Source organism: Malania oleifera, chromosome 3 (assembly GCF_029873635.1).
Source record: "Malania oleifera isolate guangnan ecotype guangnan chromosome 3, ASM2987363v1, whole genome shotgun sequence".
Lineage (NCBI taxonomy): Eukaryota > Viridiplantae > Streptophyta > Magnoliopsida > Santalales > Ximeniaceae > Malania > Malania oleifera.
In genome coordinates this window covers 107,285,367-107,308,185 of record NC_080419.1, presented here as the reverse complement: position 1 = coordinate 107,308,185, position 22,819 = coordinate 107,285,367, and the positions used below count along the sequence as shown (strand labels likewise).

Below are 22,819 nucleotides of genomic sequence, written 5' to 3'. Positions count from 1 at the left end.
TATTAACAGGGAAACTTGAGAGGCAATTTTGAAATTTCAAATGTGAAGCCAACCAAAATTGTCCAAAGACCAAAAGTTTCATGTAAGAGGAGCACCAATGAATTTTGAAAGGAGCACTAAGAAGAAGAGGCATTCCCAGCTATTAACCTGAATATGTAGAAATTTGTGGTGTAAAATTTTGATGGAATTAAAATACCTCACAACCTTCTCCTTGTCTTCAAAATAAATTTTTTTTTTTTTTATAAAAAAAGGTGCTTTATTCCTCATAATTTATTTATTTATTTTGAAAGCTGCAGTTTGCCCAACTTTTGATTGTGTTCGTAAATATATTTTACCATTAACACCTCTGATGCTTCTTGACCACAACCTTTTAGCTTTTTTAACCTGTTTTAGATACACAATGGAATATAAAATACTTTATTTGATTCACGAAAATGATAACTGGGAAAAAAAAAAAAAAACAGTATTTTGATTTTTTTTCAAAAAAAATATAAACTCAATAATCATGAACAAGCTACCGTCTAGGAAGCCTGTTAAAAGGACAAGACAAATCATTTAGCTTTCTGATTACAATTCAATCCAGAGTTAACATTACATCAAGAAAGAATATGGGCTAATTTTCCTCCTATGCTCATAATAATGCAAGTTACAGAAACACTTCTGAGAGGGCCTTCTCAGGGGAAAGAGAAATATATAGTGGAAAGAGGTGACCATGAACATAAGCACGTCAAAATAATCAAAGGCGGCTGGCAGGAGAAATAAAGTAGTCTTACTTAAGTATATCCACCACCTCATCCCACCACATGGTGATTTGAAGAACTTGATGCTCAAATGCTTAGGTCCTCACCATCGCTGTAATTTGGAAATGTAACACATTTGAAAACTTTGCACTTTGAGCACAGCACATATCCAATCTGCAATCCATGTGTTAGGAACAAAATGAGGGCTCTTGATTCAGTGAGGTCTCATGATTATGGGCAATACTCATAGTAACATTAGAACATCGGTGATATTTCAAATGGAACTCATCAATTCAAGGCCTGAAGTATGTTTCATGTGCTAAGATGGCTAGGACCATTCATTCACAGTAGGTCTCTCAATTAGACAGTTCCAGTTAACAACTGAAAAACTATTAAAAAATGCACGATTAAGGATCGCCTCAAGATGAGGAGTCCATAAGATATCTTGAGGCAGAGTCTAAAATACCAAACTCCTAAGGCAGACTCATGATAAAGCCAGTAAACCTAATGCATTTCCACAAAACAGTGCACCTTTTTCCTCCAGGCTTATGCATTTCGACCTTTTACATTTTGTTTTGAAGTAGGCTAGCAAAATTTAATCAGAAGTGTAAGAAAAGATCACTGCTCTATTATAATCTCTAAAACTTTGAACTTAAACCTTTCCAAAAGAATTGAATGTTGAACATTGGATCATGAACACAAATTGAACTTTGTAATGTCATGATTATATCTTAACACCTTTACTCATTGATTTTTTGAGTTTATTTTTTTCCTTTTAATCATACTGATCAACAACTAGCTTACAAACCATATTTGAATATTTTTATAAATTTCATTCACAATTTTCCTAATTTTTTAATAATTTTCCAATTAGTTTATTTGTTTACATGTAAAATATAAAATATCCTTAGGCACTTCCTCATGGAAGCTTAGCCTTAATGCCTTTGCCTTTAAAAAGATTGCTCAATGTCATGATCCCACATTAGATGTGTACTAGAGAAAACTTGGGTATATAAAGGTTGGTTCAAGCTCCAACTGCGCAAGGTGCCTTTTATATGATAAAACCATAAGGCTAGTGGATCAAAGTCGACAATACCTCATTTGACTTAGACCAAGCCGGTCACATTTGATACCAAAATCACCCTAAGAGTACTATCATGTGAGTGGATCCTACACAAAGGTGTGAGACACTCTGATGAGGATGTCAATGATCAGACGTAAGAACATGCCATTATCCTACATTGAATGTGTTCTAGAGAGATCTTGAACTCGTAAGATTGGTTCAAGCTCCAACCATGTAAGCACCTTTCCGTTAGGCCAGTAGGCCAAAGCAAAAAATATCTCACTAGAATTGGATTGAGACTGTTACACTCAGCATAATACAAATTCACGTATCAGGCTGCCACAAAGTAATAAGCAATTGTCTAATTGAGGAGACTAGCAAGGTAGGAGACATACATTGTTCACCATGGTTCTCTATGATTCTGTACTCTCCGTAATGATCAAAAATGAAGTTTGTACTTGTAATTGCACAACATGTTACAAAAGCTTAGATTTGCATTTCAGCTGCGGCTGAAACTGTCAAAAAACTCATTTTTTCCTTTGGCATTCTTGGTTAATTTAACTGTTTTAGCAATGCAGCGTGTATGGGACAGGTGATTCACTCTAATTTGAATAAATATGTATCTTAGGGGCACGAAAGAAATATTCATATCAATGTTAATTTTAATGTTAGAAAATATAGATATCCCAGATGTCAAAGTAAAATATTTGATGAAGATGTAATCATAAAAGTGAAACTCGCAACAATACTTCAGGAGATGGCAAAGTTAATGCGGAAAAACTTAAAGAGTTGAAAATTATAAATAGAAAAGTTGCATACAGGGAATTGAATGTGCACATGAATAATTACAAAGACATCATCTATCAGTAGAATACAATGACAAAGAAAGCACAGCACACAATGATTCAGCAAAGGAACATTGAACTACCAGAAGATAGTTCACTAGATTACTAAGATTGTTAAATCTATTAATAATCGTAAATACATGATATATTGGTGGAATGGCTAAAAAAGATTATGGGCACATTTTTTGACATAAAATTACATTTTCTTGGAATTGCCATTCAAAAAAAGCATCAAACAATCACTTGAAAAAATAAAATATTTATTTTGATACAACTAGATTCTAAGACTATTGTAGGCCATCTCTAATAAGCAATGAATGTATGCGTCTATTCCTACAGCAAGCATGTCTTGTGCATCTTATATTCATATTTATGCATGCACACACTTCAGAGCTCACATATTTCATTCTATTACATGATTTGTCTATTACTGAAATATATACAAATAATTTACGAATCAAATAGCCAACTTCACGTAAAACTATATTTCATAAGCTTTTAAGAATTAAAATAACTACTTACAGCTCTGCAAGAAGGACAACGACGGTATATCCGATTATTTGCAGCTTTCACATTGGTTTTTTTCCCTTCACAAAAGTCACAAAGCAACCATCCCTTGTCATTGCAAGGTTCACATATGATTCCTGAATCAACCTTCAAAATGAAAGAACTATGATAGGTAAGAACAAGATTAACATGGAGACAACAACATAAGAAGCAGGAATTTGTAGGTCATTCGAAATTCAGCTCAATTTCTTAGCATGCTAGAATTTCTAAAAGAAGGAAAAAGAAAAAGAAACAGCGGCAAAGTTTAACATGAATTATGACAAAACAAATTAGAACAAGAACAAAAGAAAAAGGCATCCTTCTAGTAGCATACTGAACATACACAGATGAGGAAAAAAAAATTTAAATTAGGAACTTAAACTTAAAAAAATTAAAAAAGGAAAAGGCCATGATTTTGTGCTCTATTAATTTCACAAATCAATTCAAATTCAAATGCAGTAAAACTTTAAGCAAAGTTGAAGTTCAAAATGCTTCATTCCTCTTTTTTCTTACCAAGTAAGTAGGTACCTAGGGAGGGCCATGTTGAGCTTTGAACCCTGCTCGAGTACAAGGTGGGATGAGCTTATGACCACTGGTCCATCCCATTTCCACTATATTCCTCTTCTTCAAACTTTAAAATTTTAAAATGTAATAGATCATCAATTATTCCCAAATCTTAAGCTATTAGGAATTGGGCCCTACCATGAAACATATTAGGGCAAAAGACACTAACCTCCCCTGAAGTTTCAAACATCCCATTGACCTCCCCTAGGGTTTCATAAAGCCACTAACCTCACTTGAGATTTCCCAAAAAGACACAAAACTCTCCTCAAAATACTTGTCTTTTTTGCAAAATACATGGGGAGGTTTGTGTCTTTTTGACAAATCTCAAGAAAGGTCCTTAGAATTCTTGAAACCTCAAGGGAGGTCCTTGAAATTTTTAAAACCTCAGGGGAGGTCTTATCTTTTTGCCAAATCTCAACAGACATCAATACCTTTTGCCTAACATATTAAACTATCCAACACTACCTATCACATGCAACACCATCTCAAACGTTAAAAGGGTGAAGAAATTAAAACTAAACAAGCGCACATGAATGCAAGAAGTCTCTAAACTTAAACGTTGATATGAGGTAAAAGTGTCAAACTACCAAAGAGCGAAAGCTATTAGGAATTTGGCACTACAATGCACACCAAGCTATTCAATAATAATTTCCAATACACCATGTTTGATTTGCAAATGTCTATTCCGCTTACAAATTGACAAAATCTTAGGCCTTCACCTTGTCAAGCTTACAGATCACTTCACTAGCCTACATCTCTCTTCTAATGTGCGTCCATAATCTCACCAGTGATTAAAATGCCATCAAATATTTACTTTTCTTCTACCAAGCATGAAAATGACCCCAAAACTCTCCCAATCACCGTTTTTGCTTTAATGAGAAAATCATGGATATAAGCTGATACACTTTCAAAATACTAATGTAGAAATTTTTAATATTAGTTTTTCCACTCTTATTTAGGATCTAAGCAACAAAATTAGAACTTAAATTTTGCATAAAAATTTCATTTTAGCATAAAAATTCAGAAACACCTAAAACACCTTCACTAAGTCAGCTTTACAACATCCCAGTTAACTTGTACGAAAGCTGAGGCCAGCCCATTTAACCCTGAAGCACAATCCCAATCACAGCAATGCAAGGCTTCCTATTTGGGCAAAGGTCTCTCACACCAAGAGGCTGCTTCACCATTAATGCTAGCAAAGTTCATAACTCCCACCAAATGCCTTCTATTAACAAGCTCCAACTCTTCAAGTAGAGCTTTTTACAACAGTTGCAAATAGAGCCCTTTATATCTCCTTGCACCTCAAAAATACCCCTATCAATCTCCACCTTATTCATGTATTTGTATTTTTATGAGCATTAGTTGTCCTATGGAAAAAATCTAGTACTTCTAGTTCTATCTACTTCCCTAACCCAAGCTCAAGATTTCGGTTTTCAGGAGTTTTCCTCCCTCAAAATGATACTAGGAAGTTCCTTCTTAAGCATTATTTTTGTCCTCCTTTCTTCAGAGGTTCTCATCCAAGCTATTAAATTCCACACAAGGAGACTCCTTCCCGATACAAACATCCATAAAGCTCTCTTCGTTCTACCATTTCATCTCATCTTCAAAGCTTTCAACTCAGAAACTACAACAAAGCTAGCATGCCCTTCAAAATAGGCCGTTGTCTTTTAAAATTCTCTGAATTGGGTTGGATTTAGAGCAAAGCAACAAGGCATATTGTTAGGAGATTCAGAGCAGGAGGCGAGATTTATTGCAGCCCAGAGACCTTTGAATCTAGTAAGGCTAGACCTTGAATAAACAGGTTCATACTTCAAAAAAATAACAAAAAATAAATTTATCAGTTGACAGCTCAGCAGTCAGTGATTCTTTTCCAAACCCACACAACTTGGTGAACAACCTCCGGACTCCTTTCCATTGCCTGATTGAGATCTACTCAGTGCATTTGATCAGGTATTAAAACAAGAAGCAAACTAGTGAGATTGAGCCTATAGGAAAAAAGTGAAAAATAGAAGAGAAGCGGGGAGGAATTGGAAGGCAAGATATTAAGAGAAACTTAAAACCTAGAAGCATGGAGGGAAGAGGAAAAGAAATATCCACAGCATCCGCAAGGGGAGAGGAAGAGAGAGAGTGTGTGTGTGTGTGTCTATCCGCACACATGTGAGAGATAAAGAGAGAGCAAATTTTCTAACAAGGGAATAGTGCTTCAATTATCGAATCAACAAACAGATGATACCATCTCCAAACTCAAAAGGGATGCCATCATTTGCGCCTTAAAGACATCAGCACCACAAAATAAAGGCAAATAACAATAAACCATAAAACACTGCTCCAGCTTGGAGGAATCAACGCAATGTCGCAATGCTCCCAGAGCAGCAAGCAAATTTATAGCCATGTCCTCATTGTCAAAAATAAAACAGCAAAAACACCATCAAAGGCGTGAATGCCACTAAGTGCTCAGCCACATAATCAATTCACTTTTTTGCCCCTGAATCTCTACCAAAGTTGTAGACCGGCTGCCAGCTAACATACGCAATTGTCTTGCTAGCATCTCAGGTTGCAAACTCGGGACCTTTCCTATTTCTTACCTGAGCCCACGAAAGACGAATGTTTGGGATCCCATTATTGGCAAATTTGAAGTAAAATTGGCTACATGGAAAAGGAGTTATCTCTCAAAGGGTGGCAAGCTCATGCTCATCAAGAGCACCTTAAACAATATCCTAGTCTACTTTATATCTTTGTTTCCCATCCCTAGTGTCGTTGCAAAACAACTGGAAGGGATCCAAAGAAAATTCCTTTGGGAGAACTATTGAAATCCCGAGTATCCTTGGGAATATTGAGTAAATTAGGAAAGTGGGTAAATGTAGAAGATTGTATATTGTTCTATAGGGAGATTGTTTCCTTGTTTAGAATATTTGATCGTATTATATATTGTAAGATTAGGATGTACATGATTCAAAATTCAAGAAATAAATAAATTCTGTTTTCATGGTATCAGAGCCCATGATTTCTCCCTAAGATGCCGGGTATGTGGTGCTACTAATTTGGTAAGCCCAATTCGTGAGGAGTTTGGAGCCCAAAGTGTGAGGGGGAGATTGTTAAGGTTTGTCCCACATCGGTTGTGGAAGGAGCTTGGTGGTCAGTTATTAAATGTGAGGGAAAGCCTCACTCCATGAGTTAGCTTTTAAGGTAGAGAAGGCCCAAGACCACCCAACAACACGGGAGAGGAGTTCAAGTTTCATCTTGTTAAATGGAAGGTTGTTAAACAACCTATGCAAAACGGAGGGCTAGGCCTTAGATCTCTCCTCACTTTCAACAAGCCTTTTTTTTTTTTTTTGGAAAATGGTTGTGGAAATTCATGTCTGAAAGAAATTATTTTTGGAGGGATGCTATTGCAACTAAAATGGCCTTCATCATAACGGCTGGATTTCCAAAGAGACTACTGAAGGCTATGGCACAGGTGTTTGGAAATTCATTGGAGAGGGTGAGAGAATTTCTTCTCTCACACCCACTTTAGCATGGGTAATGGGGAGGATATATATTTTTGGCAATGCATTTGGTGTGGCAATTCCCAGCTCAGCTACCTTTCCCTTCATTTTACAAGCTTGCCTAGTTGCCTGCAACTATTGGGAAATTACTAAATAATGAGACCTTCTGGAACATACCCCTAGCCAGGAATGTTTAGGACTAGGAGATAAACACTCTTACTAACTTCTAAAGCAACCTTCGTCATGTTGAGAGCCGGGCTCCTTCCAATGAGCTCCTTTGGACCCTAAACAAAGAGGGTATTTTTTCGGTTGTCTTATTATAATCACCTTTCCAGACCAGCGCAGCATGTGACCAACTTTCCTTGGAAGCTTGTTTGGAAAACAGCAGCCCCTATAAAAGTTGCTTTTTTTTTACCTGGGAGGGTGCTTCGGGAAAAATACTCACCTTAGAAATTCTCCAAAAGAAAAGTTTGGTTACAACGAATAGGTGTTATCTGTAGATTCTTGTGAATGCCAAAAGAAAGTTTTTAATAGGCATTTACAAGAATGCGTCCCATAGGGTCACTTCTAAAAGTTGCCTAAAAGGTGCCATAGTTCTATTAAATAATTTCTCTCCATCTGTCTCCGATTCAGTAGGAGACAAATGTGAGTCCTATTTCACTTTTTCCCTCTCCACTTCTATTCATTTCTTCCATTATCCGAAGTTCAAAAGAATTCATCCAAGTAACAAGCAATCACACCGCAACAGCAATCAATTTGAATCCTGATTTGGACTCGAGCAACCCATATGACTAGATGGGCTTGAAGCTAAACCCCATATAAGCTTGTTCATCAGCCCCTCTAGTGGGTTAGTTATATTTCCAAGAACCCATAGAATTTTTACTCCCTTACAAATAAATAAATAATAATTATGAGAGAGAGAGAGAGAGAGAGAGAGAGAGAGAGAGAGAGAGAGTGAGAGAGAGAGAACCTGTTGATGGACTTGCTGGAGGGGGGCACAGCTCGCGGGCTTCAAAAAACGCCTCGTCCTTGAAGGTGCCAATGGAGATTTCTGTACAAAATTAAATTTTGCAGTGGCCATAGCCATCGCCATAGCAGACAACCTCCCATCCCATACATAACAGCCTCTCCCACCATCCAATTTCGATTGAGAGATGTCGCGTCAGTAATACACCCTCTATCTCCCTTCATCTACAAAACTGCCACTCTTAGAATCTCGGATCTCGCGCGGCGCACGCTTGCTTCAGTCCAACGGGCCCACTCACAATACGCACCTCGATCTTCTCTTTATTGCGAAATTACCCCCCCGCACCCATTTGGCAAGGTCTGAAGCTCTTCCCAGCGTACGTTAGCCTCTAACCGGCCTGCACAGTCAACTTTCGCCTCCAGGATCTGACACTAGTCGCCGGCGATGAGACCGCCGCCACCGCCGCGGCCGGCACTGCACGCTATCTATCTCTTCTTTTTCATCTTCTTCGTATGGATCCATTCGGCGGTCTTTTCTCTACGGCCTCTCTCTTCCGACCCATGCGACCCTACAACGCTACGGGACCCGCTAACTCTACGATCAGATCAGATGACAGTCCTGATCAACGGCTATGCCGAGTCCCGGATCCCCCTCCTCCGCTCGATCGCCGCCGCGTACTCTGCGTCCCCGTCGGTCGCCGCGGTGCTAGTCCTATGGGGAAACCCCACCACCTCGGCCCAAACCCTGGCCCAGCTGGCCCACAATCTCACTATCCCCTACTCCGACAGCACACCAGTCTCCGTGATCCAGCAACCCTCGGACAGCCTCAACCTCCGATTCCTCCCCAGACCGTCCATCGCGACGGGCGCCGTCCTGATCGCCGACGACGACGTCGAGGTGGACACCAAGTCCGTCGAGTTCGCGTTAAGGATCTGGAGTTCGAATCGTGACCGTCTGATCGGGTTCTTTGCGAGATCGCACGATCTGGATTTGTCGAGGCGGGAGTGGATCTACACCGTCCATCACGACAAGTACTCGATCATGCTCACAAAGCTGATGATCATGAAAAGTGAGTATTTGTACAAATACAGCTGCGAGGGTGGGCCTGCCATGGTCGAGATGAGGAGAACCGTCGATCGGATGCGCAACTGCGAGGATATCTTGATGAATTTTGTGATAGCGGATGGGGCCCAGGCGGGGCCCCTGTTCGTGGGCGCGGGAAAGGCGAGGGACTGGGGCGATGCGAGGAATGATGGACGGCCAGGATTAGAAGAAGAGGAGAACAGGGTAATAGAGGTGGGGCTGAGCAGTAGGAGAGGAGAGCACAGGAAGAGGAGGGGGGAGTGTATTAGAGAGTTCCATAGGGTGTTGGGGAGAATGCCGTTGAGATATAGTTACGGGAAGGTAGTTAATTCGGTTGGAGAGCAAGGGTTATGTGAAAAAAAAGGAAAGCTAGTCTATTGTGACGAGTAGGTTGGGAATTTAGTAATAACAAGTACAAAAATAGCAAAAAAAAAGTGTGTAATTTTCTTTAATTATTATTATATTTTGAATTTTTTTCCTTTCGTTTTCTTTTTATATTTTAGAGAGAGAGAGAGAGAGTGTGAAAGAAACTATACAATTAGACCGAATAGAAAAAAAAAATTGCTACTAACATACGTAAATTATTATTGTATTTATTACACGACAAATAACTATTTAATCTTTTGGTCAAATTAATACAATAACACAAAGTTGCTTGTTCGCACTCTAATAGTAAAAGGGACTTCTCAATTTAATTTTCCATTTATCCTTTCTTTTTGAACTCGTATTGATCTCTACTTGTACTCACTAAAAATATTATATAGTTGCCATGGTATTTAACGAACACCTCAAAATAAAATAAGTCCATAAGTTCCACTAGGACTGCAAATGAGTCAAATTGAGTCGAGTTTTGACCAACTCAATTTCTACTCGATTGGTTGAAAGAGAGATTGAGTTCCACTGACGCCCAAATCAAATTTAAAGTGCTGTTGAAGGTCAACATGTTTACCACATTTATAACTTAAGTTTAACTTCAGTTTGACTTGACTAAAACTAATTTCACATTGATAAATAAGTCAAGTTCAAACCTACTACAACTCATTTTAAGTTTATAATATAAGACGAGCTATTAATTGAGTTGAAGATAATTGACACATTACAAATAATAAATCAAGGAAAAATATATTTCAAAATTTAAAAATCAAATATTTTATAAACTTAATGTTGAGTTAGATCATGAGCTAGCTTGCAAGCTGGCTCAACAAACTCATAAACAATACAGTTTATGAGTCTAGAAGGTTGAGTATGACTTTACTCGAACTTGACTCATTTAACTTAATAAATGAATTTGAACAAATCATTATTGAGTTGAATCAACGAGCTTATAAACAATACAACTCATGAGTTTAGAAAGTTGAGTATGACTTAACTCGAACTCGACTCATTTAACTTAATAAATGAGTTTGAACAAACCATTATTGAGTCAAATGTTGAATAGTTCACGAGTAGGTTACCTCATTTGTAGCTATAAGTTCCATAGAGTAATGTTGGGTTCCAATTTTTATAGAATCAAATTATGTAGATTCAATTTCAATACTAGCAAATATACATGTGTGTGTGTGTGTGTGTGTGTGTGAGAGAGAGAGAGAGAGAGAGAGAGAGGAAGTTGATCGTGGACTAGGCATGGTGCAATCAAATCAAATTTATGATCAGTAAAGTCATTTAATAAATGTAAGAAAGGGCACGAGGTTGTCTTCAAAGTCTTTATTTATTGAGACAAGATGGACATATAACCAACAAAAATTACTGAAGACTAAATTAACAGTAAATAACGTTCTTTTTAAGAGGCAACTGTAGTGCTTAATATATGATTTTATTCTAAAGCCACACAATAGTATTATGCCAAGCACAACCATATTGTGAAGGAAGAGCCATTGCCATAAATTGAATTATATTTTAGGTAAAATCTATTATTACCATTAAAATTTTAAAAACAAAACTATGCTCCTTGTTGATTTGAAAAATAATGCTAAAGTTCGTAAATTTATTAACACGCCGTCATGCATAAAGAGGAGGCAATAGGCTAAAATAATAGAAATTACACAGAAGACCTCTCCTTCTATATGTTGGTGTGTAATACCCCAACGTCGAAGGGTCTAGGATATTTACTTTTTACTATTGATTTACAGCGGAAGTAAATAAACTCAATTATTATTAAACTAGAACGCTAATTATCCATATTACAATCATTTATTTCAAAAGAAGAAAAATTACACAAGCATAAATATTTGGCATCATACTAATATTTCTAATCAATCTTTATTTTTCTATCCTCACCCGCATGCTTGCTAAGTCTGATTTCCGACATGCCCTTTAGAGTTATCTGAAATAAAAATATGATTGGAGTAAGACGACGCTCAGTAAGTAAATAAGATTATTATTAGTGTGTGGTCAAAATAAGCTTTTTAAAAATTTCATAAAACAATATATTTAATACTATAACTTCAAAACTACTTCTAGAATTACTATAAATTTAAAATTTTCTACATAAAACTTTTGTCATTAATAACAATAGTAAAATTTTATAATCATATACTGTAACTATTAAATTAAACTTTTAACTTTAAAATTGTAAAAAATATTTAATGATAAACATACATATACTTTTCCTTATACGTTTTCTTTAAATTGTCATTTAAGCACAAAAATGATTCTTTTCATGTAAACTTACACTTTTCCTTCAAATCATCAATAATTTTGTACACGTAATTAAATATGTATAAAAATATATTATAAAAATCACTCCTAAGCCTGTTTGTCGTAAGTCATGTTTACCCCTATGACTGGGTTGTGCGGTCTGAAGACTGGACTTAACTGGCTGGCCGATCAAACTAAATCAACATACGTAAACATTAAGTGAGATTTTCCTTATTAAATTCTGGTCCGAAACCAGGTGTGCAATCTAACATAAATAATCACTCTGTAAACAGTGTGTGTGCACTCTGATCCATTTAAACTTTAAGTTACGGTACCGAACATTAGTAACTTTGAACTTACTTTGCCATAAGGGGTTTTAAAATCATCTTATTATAATTTATATAATTTAAAATAATCTCGTGAAAATATCATTTTTACTCATATTTTCATGAATAATGCAACATAAAAATAAACTCATGCCACACAATTTTTATATTAAAAATATATATAATTTTTTTAAATAGAAATAAATGCTAAAAATTTACCCGAGGATATTAGAACATTTCTTAACTCAAAAATAAATGCAAGTATATTAAAGATAGAAATGGTATAATTAAATGTACATAAAAATAAACTCATGAAAATTTTATGAAACTAAGTAACATAATTGGAATTTACTTACAAAATAAATTCGGGTATGAATTTAAAATAAAAAAGAAACTAACATAATCAAATTTACTTACCTTCTTCTTTTACCTTATGCTACGAACACAATAATTATTACTAAGAAATGAGATCAAAAAGAGTGGGTAAGTGAAAACTTACTCAAAATTTTCCTTTTCACCACAAATTCTTTCACTCACTAATTCTTTTCTTCCTTAAAAAAATTGTTATGAAAAATGAAGGTTGAGAGCTTCCATTTATAGGAAAATTTTGGGGAAGAAATGGAATTTATAAAAGTGTGGGGAGATAGATGAAATTATAATTTTTTTTTTTTTAAATTAAAGAATGAGCAAGGTATGGATTAAGTATGGGATGGGGATGGATGCCATGTGAGAGTGCTTGCCACCATTCTAATTAAATAAAATTTTAATTAATTATTACTTAATTAATTAGTTAATTAATTATTTAATTATTTTATTTTTTTTAATCATTATTATCATTGTTATTACTTTTAAACTATTTTTAGTATTTATTTATTATATTATTTATTTTAAAAAAGAATTAAATTTAAATTTTAAAAACTCATATGGGCCCCACATAACTTCGAAACCCAAGTGAGTCCTACGTAACTCCAATAGTCCTTATACGGTTTTATGAGCCTTACATAACTCCGGAACTTATGCGAATCCCACACGACTTCGGGAATCATGTGGGCCCCACATAGTCTTGTGGACATATGATACCTATATTATTATTATTATCTTACTATGTATTTTTACAAATTATGTCTGTCAAAACACTATTTTATGTATTTGTACTTATTTACGTGTACAAACAGTGTTTATCATATTTATCCTATGAAATTTCATTTTGACCAGACCGACTTCTATGGAGCGACTAAGTCACAATGGTCTCTAAGCACTTGGTAAGACAATGTCTTTCTTAAGCATCAAACATGGAATCAAAGATCATACAGAAAAACACTTTTATATTGATATTAACTTAATGGCTATTTTTATTATTTTATTATTATTATACTTTAATCGTATATATATTTTTGGTCATCACATTCTCCCCTCCTTATAAAAATTTCGTCCTCGAAATTTGTTAATTTAAAATGAGTACTATATAATTGGTTGCGCTATTTGAAAGAGTAAATTGATTAACGATTTAACTAAGTCTTATAATAGATTGAGGTAAATTTGGCGAAGTATTTTATTTGGGGAATTGAAGTGTGAATCGTCAGTCTAATAGTAGTTAAAATGGAAAAGAAATTGAGAAAATGTGGAAAAGGATAATTATATATATTTATATTTATATTATACATATCCTATAAATTAAAAATATATGTATAAAAATGAAATGAAATCTGGCCTTTAGAGCCTTAGATCAACGTCAACATCTATTGAAGTGCTAGCGGTATCACTGCTAACCGCCTGGGTTCTTTCTTGACAGAGTTGACCTCTTATAATGTCGCCGGCTTGGGTCGAAAAAAGGGAGAGAACACTCATTTGTTCAGCGATGGAGGAAGAGTTGCCCTCATCCCTTTATGGCATTTGGTGGGGATGATCATAATGAGTCATTGGTGGCTCGTATATGATTCTCAACGCGCATTGGATCTCCTTGCAATGGTGGAGTAGGCCAGCATTATCCGAAACTCTTAGTGTGGTGACTACGATATTGTCATTGTAAGGGGTATGACTCATTGGTGTGATATTAGTTGTAAGTTTTATAGACGAAATATTCTCGATAGGGATAAGGGTTGGGAGAATGGCAGGGGCACTGCTCGGGGCGATAGTGGTGGAGGAGGTAAGATGGAAAATTGATGAGGCAGTAGTTGAGATAGTGGCTTCTCCAACTGATCCCCGCCTACGCCTACGGTTCTCAAACCAAAAGCGTATGTTTCTTGGCTCGATTGGACCATACCGTCAGAATTGTGCCGCAAGCAAGATAGTCTGCTCCACAGAAAGGAGTTCTCCTTGACTACTGTGGAAGGCCTCCTCTAAAATCTTCAACTGTGCCTTACTGGGTTTGCATCTTTGGATTGACGATCTAGTACTGCTTTTAGCAACTTGGGGAGTTGGGTGATTTGGCAACATTTTCGAGTAATAAGACAACTAAGAGACAAGTTGGGAAGAGCTAATCATTGCAAATCGAAATGTAATTGTTCAAGATGATAGAAAACTGTGATGCTTAGAATTTGAGAAGGGTAGACCCTTTTTATAAGGGAATGGTCGCGTGTTGTGGAAATCGAGAGAGAGCGACGTATGTTGCGAGAATCGAAGGAGAGCGATGTGTGTCAAGAATATTGAGCAACGCGTTTTGCTCAAATTGAGGGAGAAACGACGTGTGTCGCGAGAATCGAGAGAGAGCGACACGTGTCACGGATATCGAGCACGCGTTTTGCAAAAATCGAGGGAGAACGATGTGTGTTGCAAAAATCGAGAGAGAGCGACACGTGTCTCGAGTGACACATTTTTTTTCAAAAATTGAGGGAGAGTGATATGTGTCGCGGAAATCGAGCAAGCGACACGTATTGCAAAATTTGTGGACTCAAGGTTCTTTTTATGTTTTTACATCTTTATTAATGTTTTAACTATAATTAATTTCATCATTATGTCACCACTTGGGTGGGTGGCCTAGTGGTAAGGAACTGGTCATGCATCCATGTGATCACGGGTTCGAATCCTCACTATGTCCAAGTGGTCTTATGCCCTGACCTTACTTCGGGGGTAAGTGAGCTAAAGCCGATGATTTCCATCCATGAGTTTTTTTTTTTTTTTTTAACTGCAAGAGTACCCCTTATATATATATATATATTCTTTTATTATTATTATTATTATTATTATTATTAGATTAAATATATGTTGGACATATTTGGTCGATTGATGATTTGACATTGGTTAGTTATTTGAAGGAAATTAGTTAATTTTTATATTTCTTTCATTAATGAATTTTTTTACTAAATGAAGTTTTTTTTTTTTTTTTTTTTTTAATATAGAAAAATTTAAGTTGTATTAACTTTTATAAATTTAAATAAAATTAAAGATTTCGTCAAAATTTGTACTCTTAAATCAAACTTGAATACTTGATAGAAATTGAATATGCAATGGGAAAAAAATAAAAAAATAGATATACATATTTAACTTGCACATGCTAAGGGATTATTATTATTATTTTTTAAAATTTAAATATAATAAGTAATATTTAAATTATGTTTAATTCCTTATAAACTAATACAAAATTAAATTTAAAGATTTTGTCAAAATATGTATTCCTAAATTAAGTTTGAATGTTTTGTTGATAACTGAATATGCAATGTAAAAATACATATTCATATTCAACTTATACATGCAAAGAAATTTTGGGTAAATTCAGATTTCATAATAGATCGTTTGTTTATATCTATTTGTATGTGTAGCACTTCTAAACTTAGTAGGGTCTAATGTGTTATTTCTTATATATTTAGTGAAAATAATAATAGTAAAAATAAATAAATCTCAGATATTATTATATTATTATATTATTATATTTATATATATAAATTTTAAATTATTAATGCATCTGACAATTAATTATGAATCATCAATATGGGTACGTGTTTTTACAAACATAAATAACATATTTAAATTAATTAATGTGTCTTCAATAATACTACCATTTTTCTTAGAGAATTTATGATTATTACCTGTCCTTGGAGCCTTCATGTTAATCTCATTTCTTTCAATACTACTATCTTTAGGATTCATTCTTAAATAATGATCAAATGTTATTTTAAAATCATAAATCTATTATTAACATATAATAATATAACAAATTAAAATAAATATTCTAAACTACTCAATCCTACCCAGATCATGTTTTATACCTATGCTCTGGTAAAATTATTTCTTAAAGTTTACAGAACTTATAATCTATTACTCTGATACTAAATGAAAAACCCCAACCCCAAAGAGTCTGAGATATTTACTTTTTACTATTTATTTACAGTGGAAGCAAATAAACTCAATTATTATTAAATCAAAGCATTAATTATTCATATTACAATCATTTATTTTAAAAGAAGAAAAATTACACAAGTATAAATATTTGACATCATACTAATATTTCTAATCAATCTTTATTTTTCTATCCCCACCTACATGTTTGCAAAGTTTGATTTCCAACATGTCCTTCAGAGTTATCTGAAATAAAAATATGATTGGAGTGAGACGACACTCGGTAAATAAATAAGATTATTATTAGTGTGTGATCAAAATGAGTTTTTTAAAAATTTTATAAAACAATATATTTAATACTATAACTTCACACCTGTTTCTAGAATAACTATAAATTTAAAAATTTCTGTATAAAACTTTTGTCATTAATTACAACAGTAAAATTTTATAATCATATATTGTAACTGTTAAATTAAACTTTTAACTTTAAAACTGTAAAAAATATTTAATGATAAACATACATATACTTTTTTTTATATGTTTTCTTTAGATCGTCATTTAAATACAAAAATGATTCTTTTCATGTAAACTTATAATTTTCCTTCAAATCATCAATAACTTTGTACACGTAATTAAAAATGTATAAACATATATTATAAAAACCACCCTTAGGTCTGTTTATCGTAAGTCATGTTTATCCCCATGATTGGGTCGTGCGGTTCGAAAAATAGATTTAACTGGCCGGCCGACTAAACTAAATTAACATACGTAAACATTAAGTGAGATTTTTCTTATTAAGTCCTGATCCGGAACCAAGTGTGCACTTAGGAGAAATCCACTAACATAAATAACCACTCTGTAAACAGTGTGGGTATACTATGATCCGTTTAAACTTTAAGTTGCGGTACTGAACATCTGTAACTTTGAATTTACTTTATTATAAGGGATTTTAAAATCATCTTATTATAATTTATATAATAAAATAATCTCGTGAAAATCTCATATTTATTCATATTTTCATGAATAATGCAACGTAAAAATAAACTCATGCCACACAATTTTTGTATTAAAAATATATATAATTTTTTTTAATAAAAATAAATATTAAAAATTTACCCGAGTGGATTAGAACATTTTTTAACCCAAAAATAAATGCAAGTATATTAAAGATAGAATTGGTATAATTAAATATACGTAAAAATAAACTTATGAAAATTTTATGAAACTAAGGAAAATAATTAAAATTTACTTACAAAATAAATTCGGGTATGAATTTACAATAAAAAAAGGAACTAACATAATCAAATTTACTTAACTTCTTCTTTTACCTTGTGTTACGAACATAATAACTATCTCTAAGAAATGAGATCAGAAAGAGTAGATGAGTGAGAACTTACACAAAAATTCTCTCTCCACATCAAATTCTTTTAGTCACTAATCATTCACTTCCTTGAAAAAATTGTTGTGAAAAATGAAGGTTGAGATCTTCCTATTTATAAGAATATTTTGGGGAAGAAATGAAATTTATAAAAGTGTGGGGAGATAGGTGAAATTATAATTTTTTTTTTTAAATTAAAGAATGAGTAAGGTATGAATTGAGTATGGGATGAGGATGGATGTCATGTGGGAGTGCTTGCCACCATTCCCATTAAATACATTTTTAATTAATTATTTACTTAATTAATTAGTTAATTAATTATTTAATTATTTTTTAATCATTATTATCTTTAATATTACTTTTAAACTATTTTTAGTATTTATTTTTTTATTATTTATTTTTGAAAAAAAATCAAATTTGAATTTTAAAAACTCATGTGGGACCGACATGATCATATGGGCCCCACATAACTTCGAGACCCAAGTGGGTCCTACGTAACTTTAATAGTTCTTATACGATTTTATGAGTCCTACATAACTTCGGAACTCATGTGAATCCCACACGACTTCGAACTCATGTAGGCCCCATATAGTCTTGTGGGCCCCACATATGATACCCATATTATTATTATTATTATTATTATTATCTTATTATATATTTCTACAAGTTATGTCTGTCAAAACACTATTTTATGTATATGTACTTATTTATGTGTACAAATATTATCTATCCTGTTTATCTTATGAAATTTCATTTTGACCAGACCGACCTCCAGGGAGCGACTAAGTCACAATGGTCTCTGAGCACTTGCTAAGATAAGGTCTTTCTTATGCATAAAAAATGGAATCAAGGGTCATACAGAAAAATACTTTTATATTGATATTAACTTAATGACCATTTTTATTATTTTATTGCTATTGTATTTTAATTGTATACATACATATATATATATATATATATATATTTTTTTTTGGGTCATCACATTGTGTGTCTGTTTTTTAAATTATATATATATTGAAAATAAATCACCCTTTTTCATGTCTAATGTTAATAAATCTAGGACCAATTTTTCACATATTTAACATATAAAACACCAAAAAAAAAAAGACACGTGGAGGAGGTTTCCTCTATAATTTTCTGTAAAATAGACATGAAAGAGTCCAATAACCACACATTACGATCACGTATCTTAATTTTTAACGAGCTTAGACTCGAGACAACTTGGGCGGTGCATTTCCCAAAAAAAAGTAAAAAGAAAAAATGCACAAATATGAAAGGTTTTCTGGCTAATTATTAGTCAATCTCAATGCAAAAATCATCCCAATGCACACTGTCCTTTGGATGTCTTTTTAAAATTATATCTTTAAATTACCCAATATTTGGTACACTCGACATAGATTAGGAATGAAATGAAAAATTATATGATACTATCAAAAATATAAAAATTAAATATATATTTTTTGCACAAAACAAATATTTACATAATTCTCTCAATTTCTTAGTATTTGGGAGCTTAAATTTTGGGTAATTTATATGCAATTGAAAGAAGTTTAATAATTTTATATTATATTTGATCTAATGACACACATTCCAATTTGGTGCTTCCAAATGTAATATCAAGAATATTTTTGGGACAATAAATTTTTAAAGACTTAAATTTAAATTTAGAGGGTCCAATCCTAAGTCCATCATTTAAAACCAAAAAATGAATTCCAAATGAAATTATACAACACAAATTCACAAAATGCGCTAATTCTTCAATAAAAAAGACAAGCATTTAAAACCTTTGATTGTATAAACAAGTTGAGAAAAATAGATTGGATCGAAGTATTGAAAGTTACTTTATATATATATTATTCGATCCTATTGAATATAATATTAGATGCATAGCTTTAAAAACATATACATAAACAAATTCAGATTTATATATTAATAAAACTAAAATTAACCAACCAAGCTCACGTTCTTGAAGGACGAGCATTGGTCCACCGGTCTCGATACCTCTCTCCCGGCGCTGGCAGGACACGTCATCACTCCCGCCGGCGGCACCATACAATTGTACGACAAGCACAGCGACGCCGAGTCGGGCAATGCCCGCCCCGATTCGACCCGAAACCCGGTCAAGTAATTGTGCTGCAAGTACAGCGTTCTGGTGCTCCCGCCGTACACGCTCTTAACGTACTCCTCCGGCACCGTCCCCGTCAGCCGGTTGCTGTTCAGGAACAGGCTCTCCACGCCGGCCAGAACCGACGTCAATTCGCCCGTCAGGAAGTTGTGGCTCAGGTCGACCACGGATCCCTCGCCGTAGGCCGACCCGCCGTCGACGTTCGGGAGTCCGCCGGATAAATTGTTCCGTTGCAAGAGCATTGATGAGAGGCGAGGAGAGAAGAGCGAGGGAGGGATGGGCCCACCGAACCGGTTCACGCTTAAGTCGAGGTACACTAATTCTGACAGCGATCGGAGGCCGTTGAGTGGGCCCCACATGTAGTTCTTCGAAACCGACAGATAACGGATTGACGGGGGTAGCCCGGGCAGCCTGCCCGTGAACCCGTTCGTTTTCAAATCCAGGTGCAGGAGCTGGGTCTCGACGTCGGGGAACTCGCCAGAGAACCGGTTCCCGGCGAGGACGAGGACTTTGAGCATGGGCGACCGGGGAAGATCCGGAGGGACTGAGCCGGTGAGCTGGTTGTAGCTGAGATCGAGAGTGTGCAGGTTGGGAAGGGACGAGAGGGAGGCGGGGAAAGGGCCGTTTAAGCGGTTCCGAGTCAGGGAAATGACTCGGAGGTTCGCGAGGGAGCCGACTTGGGGAGGGATGGGGCCGGTGACGATGCCAGGGAAGAGGAGGAGCTGGGTTAGCTCGGTGAGATTCGCGATGGAAGGAGAGAGAGAGCCGGCCAGGCCGGCGGAGTCGGACAGGCCGGTGCCGAGGGAGAGAGAGGTGACGCGGCGGAGAGAGCAGACGACGCCGGAGAAGGAGGAGCAAGGGTCAGGAGAAGCGAAGTCCCAGGAGGAGAAGAAACTGGTGCCGTGGATGTCGGTGAGGCTGCTCCTGATGGCGAGCAGGGCGGCGAGATCGACGGCGCTGATTTGTTGTTGCTGCTGAAGTGAGGCGGAGTGAGGGAGTAGGAGGTGGAGAAGTGGGAGGAGGAGAAGGAGGGGGTGGGGCAGAGCCGCCATGAGTGACGCGAGAGAAGTGGTACTGGTTCTGGGCAGATGGGTGGAGGGGAATATAATAGATGGGATCTACGCTTGTTTGGGTGGCGTGAAAGTGAAAGAAGGGAAAAGGAGAAGGAAAATGTATTTTGTCAGAGAGTGAATGAAGCAAAGCTTACCGCTGCTCCGTCGACCTCTGTCAGTTTTGTCTTCAAGCTACTCATAATTTAGGCTTATATATATATTTTTATATCAATTTATTAAATTCATTCACGTCCATATTTATTACACTTGGAGTATGAAAGGGCACGTGATTTATTTAACTCAGCCTCGTAAATTTTCAATTGGCTAAAAATAATTAAATAAATGTGATATAACATGTATTAGGCGTGTGATAATTAATTAATTTATAGTAACTTCTTTTAATAACTTGTAAATAAAAATATTAACTTTATAAAACAAAATAAATGAATGAAAATTTCTTTCACGCACATTGTGTGTCTGATTGCAAAGAAATATCTTTATTTTGAGAGAAAAAATAAATTCTAAATAAATTTTTTCAGTTGTGAATTTGATCAAAAATACAAGTCAAAATAAACACTTTTTTTTTATTTAATACTTTTATTTTTTGGAACTCTATTTCACTTTCTACCTTCCCTACCTCTTTCCTCCCTCGTCCACAGCAGCCGTAGCAGCGCCCACCAACGCCACCACCCCGTCGGCAGCCACCATACCCAACTCCACCCCGCGGCCGACAGCCACTAAACACCAGCGCCAGCCCCTCCATCTCTCCTCTCCATTGTGCCATCCTCCTCTAATTAAGTTTTTCTTGTTTTGTTTTTTGATTTTCTCTTTATCCCTCTACCTCGCTGGCAACCACCACGTGCCGGCAGCCACCATACCTAGCGCCACCCCACTGCCAGCAACCACTAGACGCTGGTGTCAGCCCCTCCCTCTCTCCTACCCATCGCGCCATTCTCCTAGCTAGTAAGTTTTTCTTGTTCTATTTTTGGTTTTTCTCTCTTTAATTATGCCCTCTACCTTTCACTTCTTTTTCTCAACATCTTTACCATCTCCATCCATCAAAATGGGAAAAATAAAAAGGATTACATTCACAAGTGCTTTCTGAAAACTATATAACATGGTTTTACTTTATTTTTTTAGAAAATTAAAAAACTAATTTGTTGCTAAAACCCAAGATTTAAATTTTAAAACTACAATCCTCCCCAGAGCTAGGAAGCACATGTCCAGCCAATATATATATTGATTCAGCTTACAATACAATATTCCCATATATTGATTAGCAATTCAACCTATTGATTGCTTACTATACTTAGGTCTCGTTTAATAAAATTATATAAGTCGTAAAGTCTAAATCATCCTATGAATAAATGAATGGATTCAGAGTTTGATCAGTTGCAAATTAATTAACATATTTATACCACAAAAACACAAATATAAACTGGTGAATTCATAACAGTGAGGCTCAGCTATGCCCTCACGGAGGGAGGGAGGGGCTGGCGCCAGCGTCGATCTATTGGCTGCCCACAGTGGGGTGGCACTGAGTGTGGTGGCTTTCGGCGGGGTGGTGACGTTGGTGGGCGCTGGGTATATATGGTGGCTGCCGACGGGGTGGTGGCGTTGGTGAGCATTGGGTATGGTGGCTGCCAGCGGGGTGGTGGCTGCGGCTGCTATGGACGAGAGAGGAAAGAGGGAACTGCACAGCGCCTACGGTGGATGAGATCGGAAAAAGGGGG

General features: G+C 35.6%; 3 protein-coding genes across 3 annotated transcripts; 1 reads left to right on the top strand and 2 right to left on the bottom strand.

The window, feature by feature from the left end:
* Positions 1 to 401: 401 nt before the first annotated feature.
* Positions 402 to 9,341, bottom strand: LOC131150677 (uncharacterized). Its single transcript, XM_058101542.1, has 3 exons — positions 8,214 to 9,341; positions 3,171 to 3,302; positions 402 to 914 (listed from the first exon to the last, which is right to left on the bottom strand). The coding sequence occupies exons 1-3, from the start codon at positions 8,334 to 8,336 to the stop codon at positions 828 to 830; spliced, it is 342 nt and encodes a 113-aa protein (XP_057957525.1). The 5' UTR covers positions 8,337 to 9,341; the 3' UTR covers positions 402 to 827.
* Positions 8,655 to 9,772, top strand: LOC131150675 (glycosyltransferase family protein 64 C3). Its single transcript, XM_058101541.1, has one exon. The coding sequence runs from the start codon at positions 8,655 to 8,657 to the stop codon at positions 9,681 to 9,683; it is 1,029 nt and encodes a 342-aa protein (XP_057957524.1). The 3' UTR covers positions 9,684 to 9,772.
* A 9,965-nt stretch (positions 9,773 to 19,737) lies between these two features.
* On the bottom strand, positions 19,738 to 21,258 carry LOC131151997 (leucine-rich repeat receptor-like serine/threonine-protein kinase BAM2). The gene has a single exon (XM_058103540.1). The coding sequence runs from the start codon at positions 21,084 to 21,086 to the stop codon at positions 19,854 to 19,856; it is 1,233 nt and encodes a 410-aa protein (XP_057959523.1). The 5' UTR covers positions 21,087 to 21,258; the 3' UTR covers positions 19,738 to 19,853.
* Between the last annotated feature and the right edge of the window lie 1,561 nt (positions 21,259 to 22,819).